The sequence below is a fragment of the Haliotis rubra genome, unplaced genomic scaffold (assembly GCF_003918875.1).
Source record: "Haliotis rubra isolate DU_JTF1 unplaced genomic scaffold, ASM391887v1 Scf43, whole genome shotgun sequence".
Lineage (NCBI taxonomy): Eukaryota > Metazoa > Mollusca > Gastropoda > Lepetellida > Haliotidae > Haliotis > Haliotis rubra.
The window spans coordinates 2497842-2525558 of NW_025767113.1; the positions used below are offsets into that span (position 1 = coordinate 2497842).

The following is a 27717-nucleotide window of genomic DNA, read 5'->3' on the forward strand; positions in this document are numbered from 1 at the left end:
GCCTTGTAACACTTTTGCGCTGACCATGTGGTCTGTCACATGATAGCTGTATGCCATAGTCCACAAAGAAGGCGGTGACGTTGGAGGCTGAAGAAGAAAGCAATGGCAGAGATTCAACCAGAAGCGATCATCAATCCCGAAGTAAAATTCACACAGGTAATACTAACGTGTATTTTAGCAAGACAGCTATTTCTCCTGACATGACGTGTCCATTTAATGCAGAACAAGGCAAACTATCGACATGACAAATTGCAACGGCAACAAGATAGATCTACCCCATGTTGTTATCGGCTGCCGGTTGTAACGGGATCAGGCGAGCTAGGCACGGCTTCTAAACGGCAGCATGTCATAAACATGAAGTCCATCTTGATATTCAACAGGACTAAAAGCTGCCACAAGCAAACAGACTGTGGTTTCCACGTCTGTTTGTACAGGCGCGGTTGAGGTGTAAGAAATGCAAGGTTGGAACTGAAGAACCGAGATACATATCATGTCACTTGAATTACGTCGAATGACTAGTTTCTAGATTCTTGTAAGCAGTCATAGAGCAAATACCATAAGTAACTAACGGTACCAAAATGTATTTGCAACTTGGAAACATATTTAGCGCTCTGTACCCAGGTTAATTGTATGTGTGCGTCCCACTTCCTGCAGCTGACATTTGGTGGTCTGAGATTCATGGATAACCCTCAGATAACATTGGGCGCTTTGTCACAGGCATCCACTATTAGCGGTTAGTGGCCAGTTACAAATCTGTGACAATTCTAGCTTAACTTTGAATGGCTTTAAGGTCATTTTATTTATAAGTTATTTTGTAATACTGTGAAATGCATGCCTTTCTCTTAAATTCTCTCAAAGGCATATTTACTGAATTTTGAGCTGTTTCTCCATATAACTGTGACCATCTCTCAAAACACCACACACAACTACAATTCATTGTAAGATGTTAGGTTCTGTGAACTATGTGATACAAATAGTTACACTTTATCACACATATATATCTCAGATAAGTGTACATTTCGTATGCTGGATTGATTAAAACACTTTTAACTCAGAATTACATTACACAAACACACATTACAAGTCGATTATAACATTTATACATATTGGCTGAAGTAGGGAAAATGCCAAAAGTAACAAAATTGTGATAGAATCTGAACCCGTTTATGGAAAGAAGATACATAACAAGAGACAGACCCATTAGCACCTGTACTTTCACAAGCTGAACCGTGAAGGTCCGGGTTAGAATTGATCTTCAGTAACCCATGCTTGTCATAAGAGGCGACTAACGGGATCGGTTGGTCAGACTCGCTGACTTGGTTTACACATGTCATCATATCCCAATTGCGTAGATCGATGCTCATGTTGTGGATCACTGTATTGTCTGGTCCAGACTCGATTATTTACAGACCGCTGCCATATAGCTGAAATATTGCTGAGTGTGGCATAAAACTAAACTCACTCACTCACCTTCACAAGCTGCAGATAAATGCATTTACGATGAACTTTATACTATAAATGACAACTGTTATAGCAGTTTCTTGTCTCTAGGCTGATGTGGATATGGTGTTCAACTGTTTCATGAATTTGTAAGACATTAAAATATTAAGCTGTACAACATTTAGCTTTAGGTTACTGTTTTGAAAGACTACTTTTCCAAAATAGGTTTGGACTAACCTTGTTCTGGGATGTGGCCGACAAATGCTGGTCTGTCAGTGCTGGAACTGGAGACTTCCACACATAAGGCACATCTAATTAGAGACTGGAACTCTGATCACCCAATACACACAAAACACTGAGGCCAGACTCAACAATATCACTTCCTCACTAATGTAAATGTTCCAAAAAGGACCTGATCAATGTGTACTGCAACCAATTCCACCACCAAACCCACATCAAAGGTGTCATCAGCTTCATTGAGCTGATAGTGATAGCAGATATTGACAAACAATAAACACTTTAACAATGTTATTGGAGTTTAACTGTTTATCTGTGTAATTAGTTAAATACATAAACACAGTGACACCTGATACAGTACAACCAGAAATTATTGAGAATTTAAGATTGTAATTTTATATATTTTTTTTTCATTCATTACTCACTTATTAAATGTGAATATTAGCAGAACATAACTCCAGATTCAAAGACAGGTGAACAGTTAGTATTTTGTCAAGTCACCATGGGCAGCAATGCAGGCTTCAATGCGGCGGGGCATACTACTGATCAAAGAAGTTAGAAAGTCGTGGTCCATGCTGTCCCAATATCGGACCACCTCCTCCCGAATTTCAGCAATATTTGTCAGATTTTTCTCATTGACACTTTCCTTCATAAGTCCCCAAACATTTTCTATTGGATTTAGGTCAGGGCTATAGCTTGGCCAATCTAATAATGTCATATTTTAGGTCCAAAACCAGGTGAGCAGATGGAAGTAAATGTCCCTCGAGAATATCTGTGTACCGCTCACTGTTCATATTCCCTTCAAATACACAGAGGGGCGTTGCCCCTAACACAGATATGCCACCCCACACGATAAATTTCGGACTGTACTTTGGGCACTGATACAAAGGTTTTTCAGTTTGTTTGGTCCAGAATTTCAGTGTATTAGGAAACAGCCACACAGAACTTTCATCTGAGAAAATCACATTGTCCCAGTTAAAATGTCAATGCTGTAAGCACCAGTTCTACCTTCGCTCCTTTTGTTCATGTTTCATGATCGGTGATAGAATTCCTCGACTTTTCTGCCAACGCATTGCATGCAGCTCAGTTCTAATTGTCTCCTTACAGACAGCCACAGTTCCTCTATCAATCATATCCAGCCTTAAGTTTTTTACACTCCCTCGTTTGTTTTTAGAAACAAGAATACCAAGCCGCCTACTGTCACCGACAGTCAATTTTCTGGGCCTACCTGGTGCTCAATGCCATATCTATTTGCAATTTTTTTTCAAAACACGATAACCAGTGGACAAAGGGATGCCTGTTCAACTTGAAATCACTTTAGCTGATCTGATGTCCTTGTTATAATACTCTAAAATCAACTTCCTCTTCTCTAAATCATCCATACTGAGGATCACTGAAAATGTCGTCTGCTAGCAAGTAAACAAAGGGGGGTAACTCTTCACAAACAAATGAAAAAAGGATTAACGGAGTTGTCTCTCTTGAATGAAACCAAGCTCTTGATAGCTGGTCAAGGTTGTTTATACTAGAAATCCAATTAAACATATTCCTAAAATTCTCAAAACTTTCTGATCATACTACAGAGGCCCAGATAAGCTGGGTATCCGGGTAAAATACGCATGGAAAATTTTCAATTATGCATTGAAAATTAATTGTTGCGTACTAATTACGCATTTAAAATGTTAGATAAGCAAAAAGTTTAAAACAAATGTGTACGGAATATATTTATAAAAATCGCTTGCGTAATGAAAAAGACATCGATTGCTATCAAGTTGTACTGTTAGTATAGGACAAGTGTTGTACTGTCAGTACAACTCAAATGAGTGATTTTTTATGAAATCATTTCTGTAGTGTTTGTGCTTATTGTCCGGTATGGTCCGGTTTACGTTATATTCTCCGTCTATTAAAGAGAACGGAAATGTATCTGCGCATGAGCAGCATGAATGGGCAGACAAGTAAAGTGCGGGAGCTGCGAACACGTGTTGTTGTTTTGTGTTGAACATAACGGACTTAAATGGGAGCGCACTAAGTGGCAACACCACATGAATGGCAACGAGGATAGTTGTGGTTCTAGCTATCATGACGACGGTTAAATTTGGTGACATTGGACACCTTCACAGTTTCGACTGTAGTGAGACTTCAAGTCTGGGACCACGTTGGCGAAGATGGCTGTGCGCTTTCGAGTTGTACGCAGACGGGCGTGTAATTAAGAACATTATATTTAAGTTGGTTTTGATTAGGTATGACATAAGGCAGAACATACCTGCTTAGTAAACTTACTCAATGGAGTAATACTTAGGTGAGTAAAATGACTGAAATACGCACATATTTGAAAGCAGTGGGTAACGGAAAATGAAATACCGACTCAACATTCATAATACCCACTCCCAACAGATACAGTGGGTACAGTACCCACATGAGCCAAATCTTATCTGGAGCTCTGATACTATATCTCTTCAAATCCAAAGACACAAAATACCCTGCTTTTTGACATCAGATTATGCTCAAATCATTAGATTTTAGTTTTTGTTTTCAATCATTTGTAATTATGCGGAGGATACAGAGCTACAGATAACTTTTGGGGTCATTGAGTTATGTATTCGCTTGTGTTCATCTCAATTGGGTATCCTAATTTCTTTTGAGTTACCAAATAAATTGTACCCACCTCACTCAAACTCAATTGGGTATTTTGCCATTTTCCATTAATTGTAAAAATATAATAACGGTTCAATGTTGGTTTACGTGTTTGCTATTTATATTTGATCTGTAATATGGGTAACGATAAGAAAGACTGCAAGTTGCCAAGTTCACATGTTGAAATAGAACCTCTCAATATACCTCAGTTATTTTATCTATCCACCGGTACGCAAGCTATGATTTGACATTATTGTGTGTGTACGCATGTAAGATCAAATTTATTGAGTATTTACAAAACTTCAAGGGTACCTGTAGCAATAGACTCAATAAGAATTGAGTTTACACATATTTGTATAATTTACGCAGATACGCAGCTTATCTGTACCTCTGGGATATGTGCCTTTGCTAGAATGATTACCTTCTCCATATTTCAGTATTTACAGGCTGGCGGGACACTACTAGAACATTGGTCACTGTGATATTAAACAACATCCACCCTCAGGTTTCTTTACTGAGTCCATGCAATTTAATATTTTCCAGATATTCATCAACAATGACTATGTGAACTCAGCAAGTGGAAAAACATTTCCCACCTTCAACCCCACTACAGGAGAGAAGATTACTGATGTCCAAGAAGGGGACAAGGTTTGTGATACACTATACACATGTAATTCTGTGATGGAGCATTCATGGAACTACTTATTTTGCAAATGAAAAAGATCTGTCAGCTTTTAACATCAGCCATGCTCCAGTGCCAGAGCAGCTTATGGCAACACTCGGTAGCTGTCATGTTAAACATTACAGTTGTAAAACAGCACAGCACGTCATGTTACAGCGGCAACATTACAGTTGTCATGTTCCATCAGCAACATTAGTTGTCATACTACAACAGCAACATTCCAGATGTCATGTTACAACAGCAACATTACAGATGTCATGTTACAACAGCAACATTACAGATGTCATGTTACAGCAGCAATCCTACAGATGTCATGTTACAGCAGCAACATTACAGATGTCATGTTACAGCATCAATCCTACAGATGTCATGTTACAACAGCAACATTACAGATGTCATGTTACAGCAGCAACATTACAGATGTCATGTTACAGCAGCAACATTACAGATGTCATGTTACAGCAGCAACATTACAGATGTCATGTTACAACAGCAACATTCCAGTTGTCATGTTACAGCAGCAATCCTACAGATGTCATGTTACAGCAGCAATCCTACAGATGTCATGTTACAGCAGCAATCCTACAGATGTCATGTTACAGCAGCAACATTATAGATGTCATGTTACAGCATCAATCCTACAGATGTCATGTTACAACAGCAACATTACAGATGTCATGTTACAGCAGCAACATTACAGATGTCATGTTACAGCATCAATCCTACAGATGTCATGTTACAACAGCAACATTACAGATGTCATGTTACAACAGCAACATTACAGATGTCATGTTACAACAGCAACATTACAGTTGTCATGTTACAGCATCAATCCTACAGATGTCATGTTACAACAGCAACATTACAGATGTCATGTTGCAACAGCAATACTAAATTTGTCATTTTTCAACAGCAATACTAAAGTTGCCATGTTACAACAGCGATACTATAGCTGCCACGTTATAGCAGTTTTCTTGTCTCTACAGGCTGATGTGGACATTGCTGTAGAATCAGCTAAAACAGCCTTCAAATCGGGGTCTGTATGGCGTCGCATGGATGCAAGTCGTCGTGGCAGGCTGCTGTGGAAACTGGCTGACCTTATCGAGAGGGACATTTCATACCTGGCTGTAACGTTAATGCCCACTTCTACTGACCAGCACTGCACTTCTTGACCAATAGCCATAACTGTTGGTGTATTGATCAATACTCTTGTCCCTTTTACCTGCAACGATGATTACATGTCTTCCACACTTTTATAAGTTTGGCTATGTTATATGTCCTTAATAGTTTCCTTCCTGTAGAGATTTGTTGGGGATTTTAGACTGAATTACCCTGGTGAGCAAATTGCAAAAGAATCTGTTTGGTCTGCTTTTCTTGTAAGATATTCCAGGAGCTAATCTGGATGGAGTACAGTCGTCAGTAACGTCAACCCTTGACACAGACCTGTAACACATCAAGTCTAATACAATCTCCACTGGGATGGCTTGGGAGATGTAACCAACACACTGCAGGCCAAATATCAGCCCCTGAGAATGATTAGATTAAACCATGTAAAAGGTCTGAATTAAAAACAAATGTGAGACCATTTGTAGAATCATGTGTGCCCGATATACTGTCATGTCCTGCTGTTTGTCCAGACACATTGTGTCCCATTGGTGGAGAAATTGTAGTTTTGTATTTGGGGGGATATTTTATGTGTGTTTCATATGCCTCTGCCTCTTCACATGCCATGGAAAACACAACATTACATGCTGGAGTAGGGTATATGTTGGTTATTATAGAGCTTACACACCTACCTTCCTCACTGTGTTAACCACAGATTGGGTGTAGCAATCATTTTATTCCTCATACCTGGGTGTAAGTGCCACATATTCCCTTGTTCTGAAGTATGCTATTACTGGTCCATGATCCCTTGTCCCTGTGTATGACTAATATAATCTCCAATACAGAGCTTGGAGACACTGGACAATGGGAAGCCCTTCCAAGGCTCGGTAGGGGACATAATATTTGGCATAAATGTGATCCGGTACTATGCTGGCTGGGCGGACAAGATTCAGGGCAAGACCATTCCAGTTGGTGAGTGTACAGGAGATTCCATTTGAAAAACAATAACAGCAAGTGAGGTGAAATACAATGATGAGGCGACTAACGGGTTCAGGTGGTCAGGCTCACTGACATGGTTGACACATGTCATTGGTTCCCAATTGCGCAGATCGATGCTCATGCTGTTGATCACTGGATTGTCTGGTCCAGACTCGATTATTTACAGATCTCCGCCATATAGCTGGAATATTGCTGAGAGCGGCGTAAAACTAAACTCACTCACTCACTGTTCTTTTGAAAGAGTTGCATCCCTTTGCTGGATGGACTTATTTCGGTTCCTTGGCTGGTCAGCACTATCCTGTTTTAGGTGTATGTGATGGAGGCTTTTATCTTCCATAAAGCTGTCATTTCTGGATATATCACTGGAATATTGCTGTCCGTGAGCCGAGCTCAGTAACATATTCATACCCTGATATGACAATGTAGCTTAGAATTAGTCTTCAGCAACAAATCTTTCTTGTAAATGGCGGCTTACTTATTGGGTGGTCAGACACACTGACCTGGTTGATGCGTGTCACAATATCCAAATCATGTATACAGATGCTTATGATGTGAATCACTGGAGTGTCTTTTCTAGACTCAATTATTGATGGACTGCCATCATATAAAGGGAATGCTTGTTTTTACATCTGTGTGGCCAGTTGCAATCATGGCTTCATATGATAATGGAGCTGTCATATTTTGCTGTGCTCGAGGACTCTTCATCACTTGTCAAGAGCGACATGATTACTGAAGTCTTCACAAATCCCTGTCTGTTCCAGATGGAGACTTCTTTTGCTACACTCGCCACGAGCCAGTTGGGATTTGTGGGCAGATTATTCCTGTAAGTATTTTGTTTTGGAGCACAATTTGAATTTTGTTATATTTTACTTTATATTGTCAGAAATGAATCTTTAGAAAGAGAGTCCAGGAAATAATCTGTTCACATTTAGTCTTATTTAGTGATGTAGTGCCAGCGATAAGTAGTGGTGTTATGATGATCGAAAATTGATCGAAAAGAAGGATTAAAAATAATTAGCGATTGTAAAAACATATTTTCAATTAGAACAATATTATTCGGAATTTTATTGTTTTAGTATAACACACTTGATTGAAGTAAACTAACCATTAAATTTGACAAAAATTCATGAATATGCATATGTCAACAGTCTAAAGCTATGCGTAATGTATTCATAGTTTCGTATTCATCACTATGGTAAATATTACTGTAACCTGTCTATGAATAAATTTTACATCTATCGTGAACGTAATGAGATAATACTGGTAAATATTTGTTCTTGCATGCATGCATTTCATAGCATGACAGTATTAGTTATAAAAAAAACATTAATTTGAAAAAATCTGGGGAAAACTCCTAAAAATTTGTGATTACCTTAAAAATGTATATATTTCGATTATAATTGATAATCATTCACCACAAGTCCTCCGATAGTCGATAGTGGATTTGGTTTCCGATTCCCAACACTAGTGATAAGAACACACCTGAGCAGCTTAGAACAGCTATAGTCAGGATCAGCAGAAAGGTTAACCTGCTATACATGAGTCTCAGAACAGTGGTATGACAGAGAGTTGTGTAGCTTCACTGCTGACTGGTTCGTGATAACACGCTGAACTGTGACCCCATACAGCCTGATGGTTCATCTGTGTGTGCTTTCTTCTCTCCATGCGGACACCAGTGGAACTACCCCATCACCATGTTCTGCTGGAAGATTGCCCCTGCCCTCTGCGCTGGGAACGTCATTGTCGTGAAGCCCGCAGAACAGACTCCCCTCACAGCAATCTACCTGGGATCTCTCTTCAGAGAAGTAAGAAACTTGTTTTAATTTATGACTTGCTTGCGTTGGGTCCTTCACGAAGTGTGTCATGGCCTCTCTAGGCATCCCTGTCAGGAAATGCAGGACGGTTGCTGACTAGTAAGACATAAAACCATACTAGTTACACACCTATCAATAGGAAAGTAAAATTGTCATTACCCATAAAAATGTAAAGAACCCATAGTTTAACACTGTAAGCATCCAGATTGTTTGTATTAATTACCGTATATGACCGTAGATAAGCCGAAGTTTGAAGACCCCCCCAAAAAACAGTCTGCAGAAGGCAGAGATACAGAAAAGCTGTGTATCTACGTAAATTTAGCAAATATTTATGTGGAAACTCAATTCCTTTTAAGTTTATTGTGTACAAGTACGGTTGAATTTTTGTAAATACTCAAAAATTGATCTTACATGTGTACACACAAAAATGTCAAATGTTAGCTTGCGTACCGCTGAATTGGTTCCTGTAATTAAAATCTGAAAACCGATATTGACTATCCTTGCATGGGTTTACTAGCTGGGCAAATGTTGTTACCTCCCTTTGTTCAGTGACTGAGGTTCACATACTCCTAGGCAGTGTTTGTTACGTGACTGCGATGCCTATAAACTTGAGAAAACGACATTGTCAGTTAGGAGACATCAAATTTGCAATTGAACATCACTAAGATTATTTACCTTTATAGTTCTAATTTGTTTGTGCTAGGCATTGTACAGGTATTAAGATTAATGTGCATATTTGCTCGTACACAGAGCACACATTTCCCTTCGATCTACCGGTATATTTCTTTGCAAATTATCTTAATTTCCTAATTGAAAGCAGGCTCCATCCACACACGTCCTGCTGCTGGGAGGGATGCTGAAGTTGCCACCTTTTCTCAATTGGTTAATTGAGGCCAAAGTGAGGTGACATGGACAGGTGGTGTGGATAGTTGCTCATGACATCAATCACTGGATTATCAAGTCCAGATTGGAGTATTTACAGGTCAACCATTACATATGTTAAATATTAGGTGTAAAACACCAAACGTTTTGCTTCAGGTGATCATGGATTACACTGTAAGGATGGTTTAAGTTTTGACTGTAGATGAACATAGGATGTGTTTTACCATAAGTCAGTCAGCTGTGGGATAAATCTAGTGACTGAGAATATGAATGATATGATTTATGTTCCAGGCCGGGTTCCCAACGGGTGTTGTGAGTATTGTCCCTGGGTATGGTCCTACAGCTGGGGCTGCCATCTCGGAGCATCCCCGACATCAACAAGGTGGCCTTCACTGGCTCAACAGAGGTGAGTGTACGGGTCAGGGTACTGTCATGTGAGTCACTGTTGGTTCATGCAAGTAGTAACAGGCTCTGAGAATTTGCAATGTGAATAATACTTTCATACCTGTTATATGTTTGGAGAGATTTTGTTCTTTTGTCGTAAAATGACCTGTTCATTGACATGTATGTCAAATTTTCAGCACCCTCACTACAAATCAGTCAGTTATTGTATGCGAATGTCACCCCCCAACTGCATGAATTGTCTTTATTTGTGTTTGAAATATTTTAATGGGCCTCCCATCATGATGGAAGTATATGATGAAAATCCAACATGGACTGTATTGAGCAAATTCGTAAACTTTCTCCTACCTGTCTGCTGTTCAGATCGGCAAGATAATCATGGCAGCAGCAGCCGGCACGAACCTCAAGAGGACGACATTGGAGCTGGGAGGAAAGAGTCCCAATGTCATCTTTGCCGACTCAAACTGTGAGTACAGCTGTTAACCCAGATACGGAAGCCTTGAGTTAAACCATCTGAATCATATATAGCGAGTTTGGTGAGTCATGAATAATAGGATTATCCTCAATAACAGCAACGCTATGAGTGAATGAGTGAAAGTGGAGGACTGAAAATGTTTCGTGGTTGCAGTTCTGGTAGCCATAGTGTTAAGGGACATAACTCTGTAAATTTGAATGTACACACTCTCCTTTTGCTCCATGAACCTGATCAACACTTATGAACAGGATGCTACTTACTACATCATTAAACATTAATACTCGGAAAAACTTGGTGTGTGAAATAACTTGGCCATCAAGGGTTTTGTTTGTCATGCTGGAGACCCGAGTTTGATTTCCCACACCACAATATGGCGAAAACTCCCTCACTCGCTCGCTCACTCACTCCTTTATTAAGTGAATAAACTCTCTGACTTTCTGCCCTCCCTTGCTAATGGTATCTCTTGATTTAGCCGGGGTAGCCTAGTGGTTAAAGCATTCGCTCATCAAGCTGAGGACCCGGGTTGGATTCCTCACATGGGTACAATGTGTGAAGCCCATTTCCGGTGTCCCCTGCCGTGATATTGCTGGAATATTGTTGAAACTCAACTCACTCACTCACTGTGACTGACGACATGTCCTTACAGTGGACATAGCGACTGCCTGGGCGCACGAGGCCGTGATGACCAACATGGGGCAGTGCTGCATTGCGGGGTCAAGGACGTTTGTGCAGGAGGAAATCTATGATGAATTTGTGAAACGCAGTGTGGAGGCAGCAAAACAACGAAGTGTTGGTGATCCCTTTGACCCCAAGACAAAGAATGGCCCTCAGGTAGGACTAATTTGCATTGTACATGGTGTGATAAAACAAGGACAGTCTGTGATCATCCTCGACTCGATGTCGGCCCATTCAAAACCTCTAATGACTCATGAATGAGGGAAAATATTGTAATAGATATTGAGTTTCATGTCCATTCTTCAAGCCATGTGTTTGGAGTGAAGTTGCAGGTGATGCTTGACGATGATGTTGATGGCCAATCTTGATTGATTCAGATTGACAATGAGCAGCTGACCAGGATCCTGGAGCTGATCCAGAGTGGGAAGGATGAGGGAGCCACGTGTGAGATTGGAGGGGCCAGGCATGGAGACAAGGGCTACTTCATCGAGCCCACTGTCTTCTCCAACGTCAAAGACAACATGAGGATAGCCAGGGAGGAGGTCAGTCAGAAAACTGCTTTTGTGTGTGTGGCTATGCAGAGGGAGAAAGAAGGGTGTCAGTAATGGCAAAACATCTGGATAAGGAGCTTCCATGAACTTACTGAATATGTTAATGACTTTTTAAATTAAATAAGATAGAATTTGAAAATACACAAATTCATTCATTCCCTTTGTCCCACAAGGGAAATTGTGTACCTAACTTGTACACAGTTGATAGAGATAAACAAACAGACGTCAACTTATCTTACTTGCATGTAATCAGCCTACAACTCATCTCCATGACAACACAATTCTTTCACCATCATCAATGACACCAAGACCATCACCTTCAATTTTTTTGCATTTACATATTTTTCCTTATCCTGACTCATGCTTATTGCTTGTCTTCTTCTTCTTTTGCGAACATAGTGGAACACGTGTATCTCCCAATTGAAGTTCCCTTCAATTAAAAAATCACTAATTAGTACTCACCACGAGTTACCTCCCTTCCACAAGCGCGGGAACGAGGGCGCCACCTGAACCCATGTGCCTTACTCTCTCCTTCTTCGCCCAGTGAGCTGGACGTGAGAGCGCCTGTGTCTCCCAACACACTATATCCTTTATTTATATTTAGTTTAGTTCCCTTATATTCAGTTATAGAGGTGTAACTAGTATCCTTATTCAACTTGCATTGATAATTAGTCGTGTTTCTGCTGTTTTATTCAAGGTTAGCCGTGTTTGTTCAGCAGTTTACGTTCATGAGAATCTGCACAGGTTGTAAACTCACGTTATTCTGCTACCGATCCACATTTAAAATGCCCTAGTTGCATTACTCCATGTTCTATTGTTTCGTTGTAAATTATGTATTAATTTACCAATTGCTGCCTTTGATAAATATTTATGTTCCGTTTTGAGACGGAAGGCAGATAAATCTCGCAAACAATCTTCAGTCATGGCTAATAGATCGGAAGCTATTATACCCTGTCAACTGTTGACTGACGACCCGCCACCGGCTGGTGGCATGCCGGAGTTTCCCTCGGGGGATAAGCGTGGGACGCAGTCCGCTATGTCCAAGAAGCGACCTGCATCTCAAGACATTCCGTCTTCTCAGTCTAAGACTAGGAAAGCGTCCACATCATCTCAACGTACGCTTCGAACCCCCAGGTCCACAGCTTCGTCAAAAGGGAAATCTACGAAAACTACAAATAATTTTGCCTCCGATATTCTACCTGTCTCAGAATTATGTTTATATGATGATGACATTCCGATTATCATTCCAGATGTACGTCATAAGAAACGTCCAGTATCTGCTACCGTCACAACAGCGCAGATAAACACGCAACCAGAGATGCCTACGCTGACGCCTGAGTTTACGATTGAGGGTCCCGTCACTTTCACAGAGAGGCCACCCTCAACGCCAGCGCAGACTGTCCCAGACGACCTGGTTAACCAAATCATGAGACTGATGGAGGACCGTTACGGTTTACAGAGGCCCCAGAGCCACGGGCCCCAGAGCCCAACACTTAATAAGTCATACAGAGCCCCAGAGCCGCCTTGGCCGGCGTAGGGCCCCAGAGTCCACAAAGCCGGCGCCGGCAACCCAGCCCGTAGCGATCACTTCGCTAAGGAAGTCCCAGGGCCTCGCCACAAGGAGCGAGAGCCTATCCAGTTGCGAGGGACATCGCGGAGAAGGAGCGCCGCCCGAGCCCACAACCTGTAGAACACAGAGGTCGGATTGCGGAAGGCAAGCTCATATGTCGATTCGGACACTGACTCGATACATTCGCGAAGGTCGCGAAGGCTAAGTGGCTCCATATCTACCTCGCCCAGAAGATTTAGAAGAGCTTCGCGAAGTCCCCAGCGTTCGCCGAGGATGTCTCCTCCAAGGTCTCCTTACACTAGCCACTCGTCAGTCCGTTCACCACAGTCCTCTCATAGATCTTCCTACAGATCTAGGACTCCGACATGTGACCCTACATCAGAGGAAGAAGGTATCATTTTCTCAGATGCTGAGATCAGATACTGGATGGTGAATGAGTTACAACTTGCTTCCCCATCGAAGAATGAGAATTCAACTCAGACTTACCTGATGAAGGATGATGATGTAGACAATATCACCTTACCTCCTATTGATCCGATTGCAGCGGTACCAGCTAATTTGGATACAGCCTGTTCCAAATCTTTAAAAGTCCAATCTACACATTTCCCGGTCTTCAATGCCAAGAAATTTGCAGGACACAATATGGACCCCTTTTTCAAGGCCCAGGATATTGATGACTACTTTAAATTAATTAGCGATGCCAAGTCCAGAAGTTACAAAGTAGACGATCGCAAATTCGCTCAACTAGATACCATCGCCAGGAGGATGTTCTTTGGATTGAATAGATCTAGAACGATTAATGAAACTCTCATCACCAAGTTCAAGAATTCTACAGAGGAGGAAGATAGAATGATCTACTCAGCTCTACTCATGCAGAAAAGAGACCACCAATTTCTTACAGAGCACCTATCAGCTTACTGAAACTACTACCATGGCTCGTCGGCAAGGCTTACTAGCCTCCTGCTCTTGGGATAAGCAATTTACAGAATCTCTATACACAGCTCCATGGTCATCGCCCTTACTGTTTGGTGGCAACATAGACAAGGTATCCAAAGAAGTATCTAAAGACTCAAGAGAGGTTCTTATGATCAGATCCATGGATACCTTAGCGAACATCATTAAACAGTCAACACAGAGATACTCAGGCAAGTCAAAGTTTTCGGAGCTACAGAAAGCACGGGACAAGAAATTAGCTGCAGCTAAAGAGCCCAAGGATTCTTTTCGTCGCCCATACAACAAATTTAGGGGAGGATCAGCTAGAGGCAGATCATCCAGAGGTGCCCGTGGATTTAGACGATGAAATTCAGGTTCGGAACGACTGGAGTCTTCCACCCCCAGCCGTTCCAGTACAACCGTCTCAAGTGGGTGGACGCCTTCAGCTACACTGGGAAAACTGGGGAATACTACAAGATCCATATGTATCCAACATCCTACAGCACGGATATCTAATACAACTCAAGGCCAAGCCTCCGTTAACAGTCAACCCCCCCAGGGTTCAAAGTTCATCCGGCACAACTACCTATGTTAAGAGAAACAGTACTTACTCTACTAAACAAACAGGCCTTAGAAGTTCTGGATCAACGAAACATCGTACCAGGTTTCTACTCCCCAGTTTTCCTAGTGCCGAAGAAAAATTCCAAGGAGAAGTTTCGTCTCATATACAACATGAGCATCTTCAACAGAGAATATCTATGCAAACCTCCAACGTTTAGCATGATACACTTACGCGCAAACCGGCATTTAATTACATGGCCAGCATAGATTTGCAAGGCGATATCTACACATTCGATTCATCCCAACTCAAGGAAATATCTAAGATTTATCCTAGACGGGAAACATTACCAATGGAAGGTTCTTCCCTTCGAATCACATCGCAGCCCCATTGGGTATTCACAAGAGTGACCAAGCCTATTGTCTCATACCTACATCGTCAAGGTCTTGTAGTAGCTTTTTACCTAGGCGACGGTATACAAGTGGATCCAGATCCACAGCGTCTCAGACTACAGCTGAATTTTATAATCAAGCTACTAACACAATTAGGATGGTTAGTAAATCTACTCAAGTCGGACCTAGAACCAACGCAAGATCTGCAATTTCTAGGTACACGATTTCTAACAGCTCAGAATCGTATTGTAGTCCCGGAGGACAGATGGATCAAGATCCAACAACTTATTCCTAAAGCCCTACTCTCTCCGTTACCACTACGACAGTGGCAGAGCCTATTGGGACTACTCACATCAGCTCAAGACTTGACAGTCAGAGGCAGGCTTCAATTACGTCCGTTACAAGTCCTCATCAATGCTCATCTCGAGGACCCTCTACCTTTCAGTCTACCAGATTATGTCAAACCACATCTACTCTGGTGGACCAAGAGATTGAATGTTTGCGCGAGGCGTCTCCTTAGTAGAGCCGAATCGAACTCACATCTCTCACGTAGGCCACGTCACTACAAGGTTGGGGAGCCCACCTTGCTGGCAGGACAGCGTCAGGCCTATGGAGCAATCAAGAGAGCAAATGTCACATAAATCTGCTAGAGATGCAAGCAGTCATAAACGCCATAAGTCACTGGAGCAACCTACTACAGAACGCTCAGATAATGGTTCACACAGACAATTCAACAGTGGCGTTTTATGTGAACAAGCAAGGTTCAACAAGGTCGCAGAACCTACTGACTCGATGTTTCAGACTGTTCGATTTAATCGACAATCTAAACATACACATCAGAGCTTGCCACATTCCAGGAGCAAAGAATGTATTAGCAGACGCTCTCTCTCGGCCACACCAACCGTCGCCGACAGAGTGGATGCTCCACACAGAGATATTCAATCAAATAATCATGGAAATAGGATCTCCACTGATAGACCTATTCGCCACTCGATTCAACAAGCAACTGACAACATTCGTGTCGCCAGTGCCAGACCCACTAGCATGGGCAACGGACGCTCTAAGCATATCATGGGAGAGACTCAACAGCGCGCTTTCCCGCCTCCAGCGTTGATCCCACAAGTCATACAGAAAATCAGTCAAACGCAGAGCCTCCATCTGATTTTAGTCGCGCCCTACTGGCCAGCAAGAACTTGGTTTCCAGATCTCATTCAAGTAATGGGAAAACCAATTCTTCAGCTCCCACAACGCGCCAATCTATTGATACATCCGCACACCAAACAAGTGCACGAAACACCAGAAGCATTCCAACTTCACGTATGGATTGTATCAAGGCATGTCTGAATAAGAGAGGTTATTCTGCCAGAGCGGCTAAAGCGGTCACGCTTGCACTACGTAACTCAACTCGTAACTTGTACGATGACAAATGGCACAGTTTTGTCAATTACGCTGCTAAGAAAGGATTTACAGCCAGATATGCTACACATCCTCAAGTGGCAGATTTTTATGTTATCTACGGCAAACTAAGAATCTAAAGGCTCAACCTTGTCCACTTATCTTGCATCCATAAGTTCTGTCATAACTATGCATAACGGCCAAGTTAACAAAAACACCAGAGTTACTCGCTTTGTTACAAGCGTTCCGATTGGAGGATCAAAAACGGAAGTTTCACGCTCCAGCCTGGGATCTAAATATAGTGCTCCAATACCTCACTAGTGAGGCTTATGAACCATTGCTATCTACATCGTTTGAATCACTGACCCACAAAACCTTATTCCTGTTAGCGCTAGCTACGGCCGCCAGGATGTCAGAGATTCACGCTTTGGATTACGAGAGAATACGCTTTGATGATATTCATAACATCGCTCATCTGGGACTTCGCTGGGATTTTACAGCGAAAAACCAACTGCCAGGTCAACCAGACAGATTATTTCACGTCCCAGCTCTCTCATCCATACTTGGACCGCATGATACGATGGATCTATCACTATGCCCAGTGAGGGCACTAAAAATATATCTCCAACGATCCAAACAGAGCAGAGGGAAATTCAAGAGATTATTTATCCCTATATCTACAGCTACATGCAGACGGAAGTCTCATTGACTCACGATCTCTATCTAGATCAGAACTGTCATACTACGTGCCTACAAGGCTGCAGGACTCGACCCTCCAAGAGCTTCTAATCCTCACTTAAATTAGAGCGCTAGCCTCAACTCTCGCTCTACATGGGAATTGCTCGCTGAATACCATAATGGAGGGATGTTTCTGGAGATCCGATATGGTGTTTGCCAACCACTATCTGAGAGATATCACCACCGAGGACGCCTCAGGTATCCACCATTTCGGGTCCCATGGTCCTCGCTCAACAGTTGACAGTTCCACGGAGAAGATAAGTCTATCTTACAGATTTTATACTTATCTGATAACAGTACTAATAGCTACATGCTATCTATATATTTTGCTTAAGTTTAATTTATTATCTTAAGCTCAGTACTATGGTTTTATATCATACTATATATAAGCTTACAACTCCTAGGAGTTTTGCTACTATATATATATATGTTCAGCTTAAGTTTCATCAATCCTTAAGCTCAGTCATATGGTCATATGCATAAATGTATTAGTTAACAAACTCTAAGGAGTTGGTTACTATTATACAACTTAAGTTATAATTATATCTTAAGCACAATACTATACTATTATAGCTTAAATATATGCATATCTTAAGCTTAATACTTTGGTTAATTTATAAAAGTATCCACTATAAACTCACAGAAGTTTATATTATCACATTAATAGCTTCAGCTTACATTAATGTTGTATATACTTTTATCATATTCTATAAATTGTAATAACCTTTATATGGCAGCTGATAAGTTATACAGCAGGAATTCATCAGTTCAGTGCCTTTATGAAGTTCCCATAGGGTTATTACAATCATCACAGTTCAAATCACTAATTATTCAAATCCAAAGTATATATATTCCCACCTCGTTTTCCGTCGGATTCTACAAGCAATAAGCATGAGTCAGGATAAGGAAAAATATGAAATTTTTAGAGTAAAATTAATATTTTATACTTATCCTGACCCATTAGGTAAGCCCTCCCGTCCTCCCCACTTAACACTTTGGATTTCTTCGGAAAAATAAAGTGTCGGGCTCGAAACTAAAGGAGGGAGTGAGGCACATGGGTTCAGGTGGCGCCCTCGTTCCCGCGCTTGTGGAAGGGAGGTAACTCATGGTGAGTACTAATTAGTGATTTTTTAATTGAAGGGAACTTCAATTGTGAGATACACGTGTTCCACTATGTTCGCAAGAAGAAGAAGACAAGCAATAAGCATGAGTCAGGATAAGTATAAAACATTAATTTTACTCTAAAAATTTCATATTTGTTTTAGATCATGATATTACCATTGACTTAGACAATCAAATTGTATTTATGCTTAATTGAGTGATTTATTGTTTTCTGATATTCAGATCTTTGGACCTGTTCAGCAAATAATTAAATTCAAGACCTTGGAAGAAGTGTTGGAGCGTGCCAATGACACGGCCTATGGTCTTGGAGCAGCCATTTTCACCAATGACCTCAACAAGGCCTTGGCTTTCGCCAATGGAATCAAGGCCGGGACTGTGTGGTAAGCTGGCACCTGGACTTGCCCCTCTAATGCAAGATCAGTTGGAACACTTGTATCTGGGGATTGGGAGCCTCCAACATGAATCTGGAATATTTTGCTTGGTCAGTCAGAGGTTTCAAATCACAATAACCATGCTGATAATCAAAGTTGACTGAAGTAATGATGTGGACAAGTACTTTCTACAAGGTCAGGGTGGTGGATCTTACATCATTCACAGTGTGAAATATGTTTTGGAATAATGTGTTGGAAATTAACTGAGAGATGGTATTTCAGGTTTGGGGAAAAATAAGAGATATTGAATTGTGGTGCTTTTCTACATCCAACGATGACATGTTTTACATCACAGTGACTCATATGTGAAATAGTGCCATGCAGTGAATCACGAAACCTTGTAAAGCTAGTATATCAACTCACCTGGCCTGAATGAAAGGTCCTGTGAACCTTGTAAAGCTAGTTTATCAACTCACCTGGCCTCACCTGGCCTGAATGAAAGGTCCTATGAACCTTGTAAAGCTAGCTTATCAACTCACCTGGCCTCAATGAAAGGTCCTATGAACCTTGTAAAGCTAGATTATCAACTCACCTGGCCTGAATGAAAGGTCCTATGAACCTTGTAAAGCTAGATTATCAACTCGCCTGGCCTCAGTGTAAAGTCCTATGAACCATGTAAAGCCAGCTTATCAACTCACCTGGCCTCAGTGAAAGGTCCTATGAACCTTGTAAAGCTAGATTATCAACTCACCTGGCCTCAGTGTAAAGTCCTATGAACCATGTAAAGCCAGCTTATCAACTCACCTGGCCTCAGTGAAAGGTCCTATGAACCTTGTAAAGCTAGATTATCAACTCACCTGGCCTCAGTGAAAAAGTCCTATGAACCATGAACCAGCTAGATTATCAACTCACCTGGCCTCAGTGTAAAGTCCTATGAACCTTGTAAAGCCAGCTTATCAACTCACCTGGCCTCAGTGTGAAAGGTCCTATGAACCTTGTAAAGCTAGATTATCAACTCACCTGGCCTGAAAGGTCCTATGTGTAAAGTCCTATGAACCACCTGCCTCAGTGTAAAGTCCTATGAACCATGTAAAGCTTATCAACTCACCTGGCCTCAGTGAAAGGTCCTATGAACCTTGTAAAGCTAGATTATCAACTCACCTGGCCTCAGTGTAAAGTCCTATGAACCATGTAAAGCCAGCTTATCAACTCACCTGGCCTCAGTGAAAGGTCCTATGAACCTTGTAAAGCTAGATTATCAACTCACCTGGCCTCAGTGAAAAGTCCTATGAACCTTGTAAAGCCAGCTTATCAACTCACCTGGCCTCAGTGAAAGGTCCTATGAACCTTGTAAAGCTAGATTATCAACTCACCTGGCCTCAGTGAAAGGTCCTATGAACCTTGTGTCAACTCACCTGGCTCAGTGTAAAGTCCTATGAACCAGGCTTATCAACTAAAGCCAGCTTATCAACTCACCTGGCCTGAATGGAAGGTCCTATGAACCTTGTAAAGCTAGCTTATCAACTCACCTGGCCTGAATGAAAGGTCCTATGAACCTTGTAAAGCTAGATTATCAACTCACCTGGCCTCAGTGTAAAGTCCTATGAACCATGTAAAGCCAGCTTATCAACTCACCTGGCCTCAGTGAAAGGTCCTATGAACCTTGTAAAGCCAGCTTATCAACTCACCTGGCCTCAGTGTAAAAGTCTAGTGTAAAGTCCTATGAACCATGTAAAGCCAGCTTATCAACTCACCTGGCCTGAATGAAAGGTCCTATGAACCTTGTAAAGCTAGATTATCAACTCACCTGGCCTCAGGTCCTATGTGTAAAAGCTTATCAACTCACCTGGCCTCAGTGAAACCTTGTAAAGCTAGATTATCAACTCACCTTGTAAAATGCTAGCCAGCTTATCAACTCACCTGGCCTCAGTGTGAAAGTCCTATGAACCTTGTAAAGCTAGATTATCAACTCACCTGGCCTCAGTGTAAAGCCAGCTTATCAACTCACCACCTGGCCTGAATGGAAGGTCCTATGAACCTTGTAAAGCTAGATTATCAACTCACCTGGCCTCAGTGAAAGGTCCTATGAACCTTGTAAAGCCAGCTTATCAACTCACCTGGCCTCAGTGTAAAGTCCTATGAACCATGTAAAGCCAGCTTATCAACTCACCTGGCCTGAATGGAAGGTCCTATGAACCTTGTAAAGCTAGCTTATCAACTCACCTGGCCTCAGTGTAAAGTCCTATGAACCATGTAAAGCCAGCTTATCAACTCACCTGGCCTCACCTGGCCTGAATGAAAGGTCCTATGAACCTTGTAAAGCTAGATTATCAACTCACCTGGCCTGAATGAAAGGTCCTATGAACCTTGTAAAGCTAGCTTATCAACTCACCTGGCCTGAATGAAAGGTCCTATGAACCTTGTAAAGCTAGATTATCAACTCTCCTGGTCTCAGTGAAAGGTTCTATGAACCTTGTAAAGCTAGCTTATCAACTCACCTGGCCTCACCTGGCCTCAATGAAAGGTCCTATGAACCTTGTAAAGCTAGATTATCAACTCGCCTGGCCTCAGTGTAAAGTCCTATGAACCATGTAAAGCCAGCTTATCAACTCACCTGGCCTGAATGAAAGGTCCTATGAACCTTGTAAAGCTAGATTATCAACTCACCTGGCCTGAATGAAAGGTCCTATGAACCTTGTAAAGCTAGTTTATCAACTCACCTGGCCTCAATGATAGGTCCTATGAGCTTGTGGTGTTATCCAAGTTTGATACTCTGATGGGGTACATATTTTCATGGCACAATAATTGATGTTACAATATGGCCTCAATTGTACTAGTAGTGGGACATATATGTTGTCTTTCTGGCGATATTGTTGACTGTACAGTTTGACCATACTGAAAAGTTTAACATTTTTATGACCAATAACCTGTTATTTTAGCTCAAGATGCCATCCACTTTGGTAGTGTTATTTCATTGGTTTGCCGTACCTTATCTTTCCCTGGCCTTGCATTCTTTAAAAATGCTTAATGCTGAATTCAAAAGATTTCAGTGTTAGTTATTATTAATTGTTCCCAATGTGTGAAGGTAACAAAACTTTAGTAAATATCTTAGGTATTAATGGATTATCTGCCCTTTGCAGGGTCAACTGCTATTTGTCTGTTAACGCACAAGCACCATTTGGAGGCTTCAAGATGTCCGGCCTCGGGAGAGAGATGTGAGTACTGGTTCTCTACCGTCTAGTTTAATATGTCCATTTAGGTGGTAATATTTTATTACTGGAGGAGAATTATAGCACTTTGTGTGCATACATTAACACCAGAATATAATCAAAGGGTTATTATAGATTTTCAATTTGTCTGCCATAGCTGCAATTTTGCTTGGAGACTTCTGTCTCCAAACTACAAACACGACTAAACTTTATTTAAGTATATTGTGAAGAGCTTCAGGGATTATTGTCCCAGCTTTTAAAGTACATGTGGTTGTATTTATCTTATTTTTCACTTCAGGGGTGAATATGGCCTTCAGCAGTACATGAAGTGAAAAATGTGAGTAGTATTTGAACAAGCAAGTTTGTTGTTACATCAGTGAAAGTGAGGTAAGAGGTACACTAGTCACAGGAACTACAAGCAATAGTTACCATGGTGAATAGTTCTTGGAATACTACCTCTATTACATCAGAAATCATTCCCTCCCTCTACCCTGATCTAACTACTGATGAAGGTTGAGGTGATGTTGTCCTGCCTTGTGCATGCATAGTTGCGGTAAACCTCAACATGGCATTTATTTTAAAACAAATAAGATAGTTGGCATTGAAAAGGACCTCTGTTGAAAAAAGTCTTACAGATAATTGATTATGATGACAGCCAAAACAGAGCATATGGCTATAGGGGTATTATTTAGAAAATCTGCATTGTTGGTCATAAATGTGCCTGTGAGGTAAGAGAGGAAGGTTGAGGGTGTTCTTTTGCCATGCACAAGGCAGGTTTCTACTTTCAAGGGGTAATATGTATGAAACGTTGTATGTGGTGATGTGGCTGGAAGGATGCTGAAATTGTCCAATGCCCGATGTATGATATATCTATTCTGAAAACCCTGAACACATTCAGCGCCATAGCTTTGTTATCCCCCGCCGCGTGAAGATAGTCAGAAAGATATGGCAAAAAATATTCACTGGATTTTCTTCATTTTTGACACCAATCTTCGTCTAGGGAAGGCCCAGGGCCCAGTCAATTTTGGTGACCGTCACATAATGTTCAGGGTCAAGACAACACTTTGAAGATTTCAGCATGTTAACCTGAATTGTCAGCAAGATATTTCAAGAACGGTTCACTGGATTTTCTTCATACACTTTCAAGACTTCCCTTGAATGGTTTTCAATAAGCAATTTCTTTAGTACTATTTTTGAATATTGCCTACACTATGACATTCATGCCAAGGTCAAAGTCAGTCTTGAAAATATGTGTGTGTTTGAACAACTAAAGAGCAAGATATCAAGAGAGGTTGACTGGTCATGTTTTTGTTGACATTTAACTTCATCTTAAACTTTCATTACTTTATAAGTTTGATTTGATAATTTACGGCGGGGGATTATGTCACCTTAGTGACACTGCTTGTTCTGTTTGTGATGGCATGTAGGTATCGTATACCGCTTGATCAAGCATATGATAACACAGGCAAAATACTAAATCTCAAACATTGCATCTCCCTCGGGAATGTGTGATAATATTGCACTCAGATTTGTTGTTACATCAACTGTGTATTATTGCTTGTCCAAACTGCTGAAACCGATATGTTGTTGTTCAACAGGTGGTGGTCAAAGTCCCAGAGAAGAACTCCTAAGATGCTGATGTTGTGAAGGATTCTAGCCTTGTGTGATGCTAAGAATAATCAGAAACCAACATACTACTGATGACCGATCAACTGTTTGTTAAATTTGTGTTAGAACTGAACAATATCTGAGCCACATCCATGTTATAGCAGGACACATAGGCAACGTATTATAGCAGATGCTACTCTAGCCAGATCAGCATGTCAGCTGTACAACTAATAGTAGCTAATTAAACTACCACAAGCAATTATTGAATCTTGTTAAGCTGTCTCTTTGTGACTGTCTAATTAACATGGATTCCAACATACTGGTACTATTTAATTGTGTCTAGTCTACACCTAATGAGCATGGAAATATTTCACACAGCTGGTGGCTGCCTGCCTGCCGAGGGTGTCTAGTGATTTGTTAATTATGTCGGGGGTATGACTGAATCTGCTGTTTGGTACTCCTGATACGCAGCAGTTTATACAGTCTCATTCCATGTCAGTTTTGTTGCTGTATATATGGTGCAGAGACCTATGTGTTTAATTGTACTTAAATAATTCAATTTCAGACAATCATTGTCCTGATGGTGCTTATTTGTATAACTGATCTACATAGAAAACCAAAGATGACCTGTATTGCATGTTGTTCATTTCAGCGCATGTCGGCACACAATTATTACTTACTGTTCAGTATTAAAAAACCCATTTGATCACAATTTTATACTTGACTTAGAAATCCCTTGCACAATTTGATTTCAGAAAACAGTTTATGATTGTTGGAAAAGTATATGATGTATTTCATTTGAAATATGGAATACTGTTCCTGATGAAATTATTCTGTTAGTGTTTCATTAAATTGGTGGCTGTGAAGTTCTGGATGGACATGACAGCTAAACACTAAAATTGCACAAGGTTGTTTTGCATTCTATAGTTCACATTATACCCACGCCATTTATGAAGCATCACATGTAACACATTGTGGCCTGTGAGATGATGTATTGGGGGCCAGTAGACTGCATTGTATGGGGGCTAGTGTGTTTATCTGGGCTGGTGGTAGCATGCACTCTGATGTTCTATGTGTAGATATAGCCAGGGATAACAAAGAAACTGCTTTTGGAACTGTAGCCAGCCTTTGTTGTTGATTTGAACGAGCATCTTTTGATCTCTTCATACTTTGTTTTTGATTGTTTTAAAAGTAATACATCCGATAGCTTCAGTGGTGTTGTTATGTTACCTACTTCATGTTTGCTGGGTATGTGTGTATTGTGTGCCCTGTGTATCATGGCCGATGTGTGTCTTCCATTATCCTGTTTGAACACAAATCAGACAGAGTGTAACTAAACCACCATCCACAAGCCTGAAGATGTTGATGAAGTGGAATACTTCACCACAAGTGTTTCCACATGCATCAATCGTCCTCGTGTTTTGAACACCTGCACGAGTTTTACTATATGCATTCATTGCCCTATTTAAACACAGTGTGGGTTAGTGTCTTACACACCTGACGATATGCATGGGTTAGTGTCTTACACACCTGACGATATGCATGGGTTAGTGTCTTACACACCTGACGATATGCATGGGTTAGTGTCTTACACACCTGACGATATGCATGGGTTAGTGTCTTACACACCTGACGATATGCATGGGTTAGTGTCTTTACTTACACCTGACGATATGCATGGGTTAGTGTCTTACACACACATGATGACGATATGCATGGGTTAGTGTCTTACACACCTGACGATATGCATGGGTTAGTGTCTTACACACCTGACGATATGCATGGGTTAGTGTCTTACACACCTGACGATATGCATGGGTTAGTGTCTTACACACCTGACGATATGCATGGGTTAGTGTCTTACACACCTGACGATATGCATGGGTTAGTGTCTTACACACCTGACGATATGCATGGGTTAGTGTCTTACACACCTGACGATATGCATGGGTTAGTGTCTTACACACATGATATGCATGGGTTAGTGTCTTACACACATGATATGCATGGGTTAGTGTCTTACACACACATCTGACGCATATGCATGGGTTAGTGTCTTACACACCTGACGATATGCATGGGTTAGTGTCTTACACACACCTGACGATATGCATGGGTTAGTGTCTTACACACCACACCTGACGATATGCATGGGTTAGTGTCTTACTTACACACCTGACGATATGCATGGGTTAGTGGGATATGCATGGGTTGTGTCTTACACACCTGACGATATGCATGGGTTAGTGTCTTACACACCTGACGATATGCATGGGTTAGTGTCTTACACACCTGACGATATGCATGGGTTAGTGTCTTACACACCTGACGATATGCATGGGTTAGTGTCTTACACACCTGACGATATGCATGGGTTAGTGTCTTACACACCTGACGATATGCATGGGTTAGTGTCTTACACACCTGACGATATGCATGGGTTAGTGTCTTACACACCTGACGATATGCATGGGTTAGTGTCTTACACACCTGACGATATGCATGGGTTAGTGTCTTACACACCTGACGATATGCATGGGTTAGTGTCTTCTTACACACCTGACGATATGCATGGGTTAGTGTCTTACACACCTGACGATATGCATGGGTTAGTGTCTTACACACCTGACGATATGCATGGGTTAGTGTCTTACACACCTGACGATATGCATGGGTTAGTGTCTTACACACCTGACGATATGCATGGGTTAGTGTCTTACACACACACTGACGATATGCATGGGTTAGTGTCTTACACACCTGACGATATGCATGGGTTAGTGTCTTACACACCTGACGATATGCATGGGTTAGTGTCTTACACACATGACGATATGCATGGGTTAGTGTCTTACACACCTGACGATATGCATGGGTTAGTGTCTTACACACCTGACGATATGCATGGGTTAGTGTCTTTACACACCTGACGATATGCATGGGTTAGTGTCTTACACACCTGATGATATGCATGGGTTAGTGTCTTTACACACCTGACGATATGCATGGGTTAGTGTCTTACACACCTGATGATATGCATGGGTTAGTGTCTTACACCTGACGATATGCATGGGTTAGTGTCTTACACACCTGACGATATGCATGGGTTAGTGTCTTACACACCTGACGATATGCATGGGTTAGTGTCTTACACACCTGACGATATGCATGGGTTAGTGTCTTACACACCTGACGATATGCATGGGTTAGTGTCTTACACACCTGACGATATGCATGGGTTAGTGTCTTACACACCTGACGATATGCATGGGTTAGTGTCTTACACACCTGACGATATGCATGGGTTAGTGTCTTACACACCTGACGATATGCATGGGTTAGTGTCTTACACACCTGACGATATGCATGGGTTAGTGTCTTACACACCTGACGATATGCATGGGTTAGTGTCTTACACACCTGACGATATGCATGGGTTAGTGTCTTACACACCTGATGATATGCATGGGTTAGTGTCTTACACACATGATATGCATGGGTTAGTGTCTTACACACCTGACGATATGCATGGGTTAGTGTCTTACACACCTGACGATATGCATGGGTTAGTGTCTTACACACTGATGATATGCATGGGTTAGTGTCTTACACACCTGACGATATGCATGGGTTAGTGTCTTACACCTGACGATATGCATGGGTTAGTGTCTTACACCTGACGATATGCATGGGTTAGTGTCTTACGACGATATGCATGGGTTAGTGTCTTACACACCTGACGATATGCATGGGTTAGTGTCTTACACACCTGACGATATGCATGGGTTAGTGTCTTACACACCTGACGATATGCATGGGTTAGTGTCTTACACACATGATATGCATGGGTTAGTGTCTTACACACCTGACGATATGCATGGGTTAGTGTCTTACACACCTGACGATATGCATGGGTTAGTGTCTTTAC

At 41.4% G+C, this 27717-nt stretch overlaps 1 protein-coding gene across 1 annotated transcript; it reads left to right on the plus strand.

The window, feature by feature from the left end:
• On the plus strand, window positions 1-25001 carry LOC124288920 (retinal dehydrogenase 2-like). The gene is given in 16 exon segments (XM_046725512.1): window positions 1-156; window positions 4852-4956; window positions 5977-6117; window positions 6940-7066; window positions 7855-7916; window positions 8770-8898; window positions 10081-10149; window positions 10151-10195; window positions 10555-10657; window positions 11313-11497; window positions 11719-11883; window positions 18824-18981; window positions 22113-22187; window positions 22480-22502; window positions 22505-22518; window positions 23780-25001. Coding segments are annotated over 16 exon segments (1488 nt in total). The 5' UTR covers window positions 1-102; the 3' UTR covers window positions 23813-25001.
• The last annotated feature ends 2716 nt before the right edge of the window (window positions 25002-27717 follow it).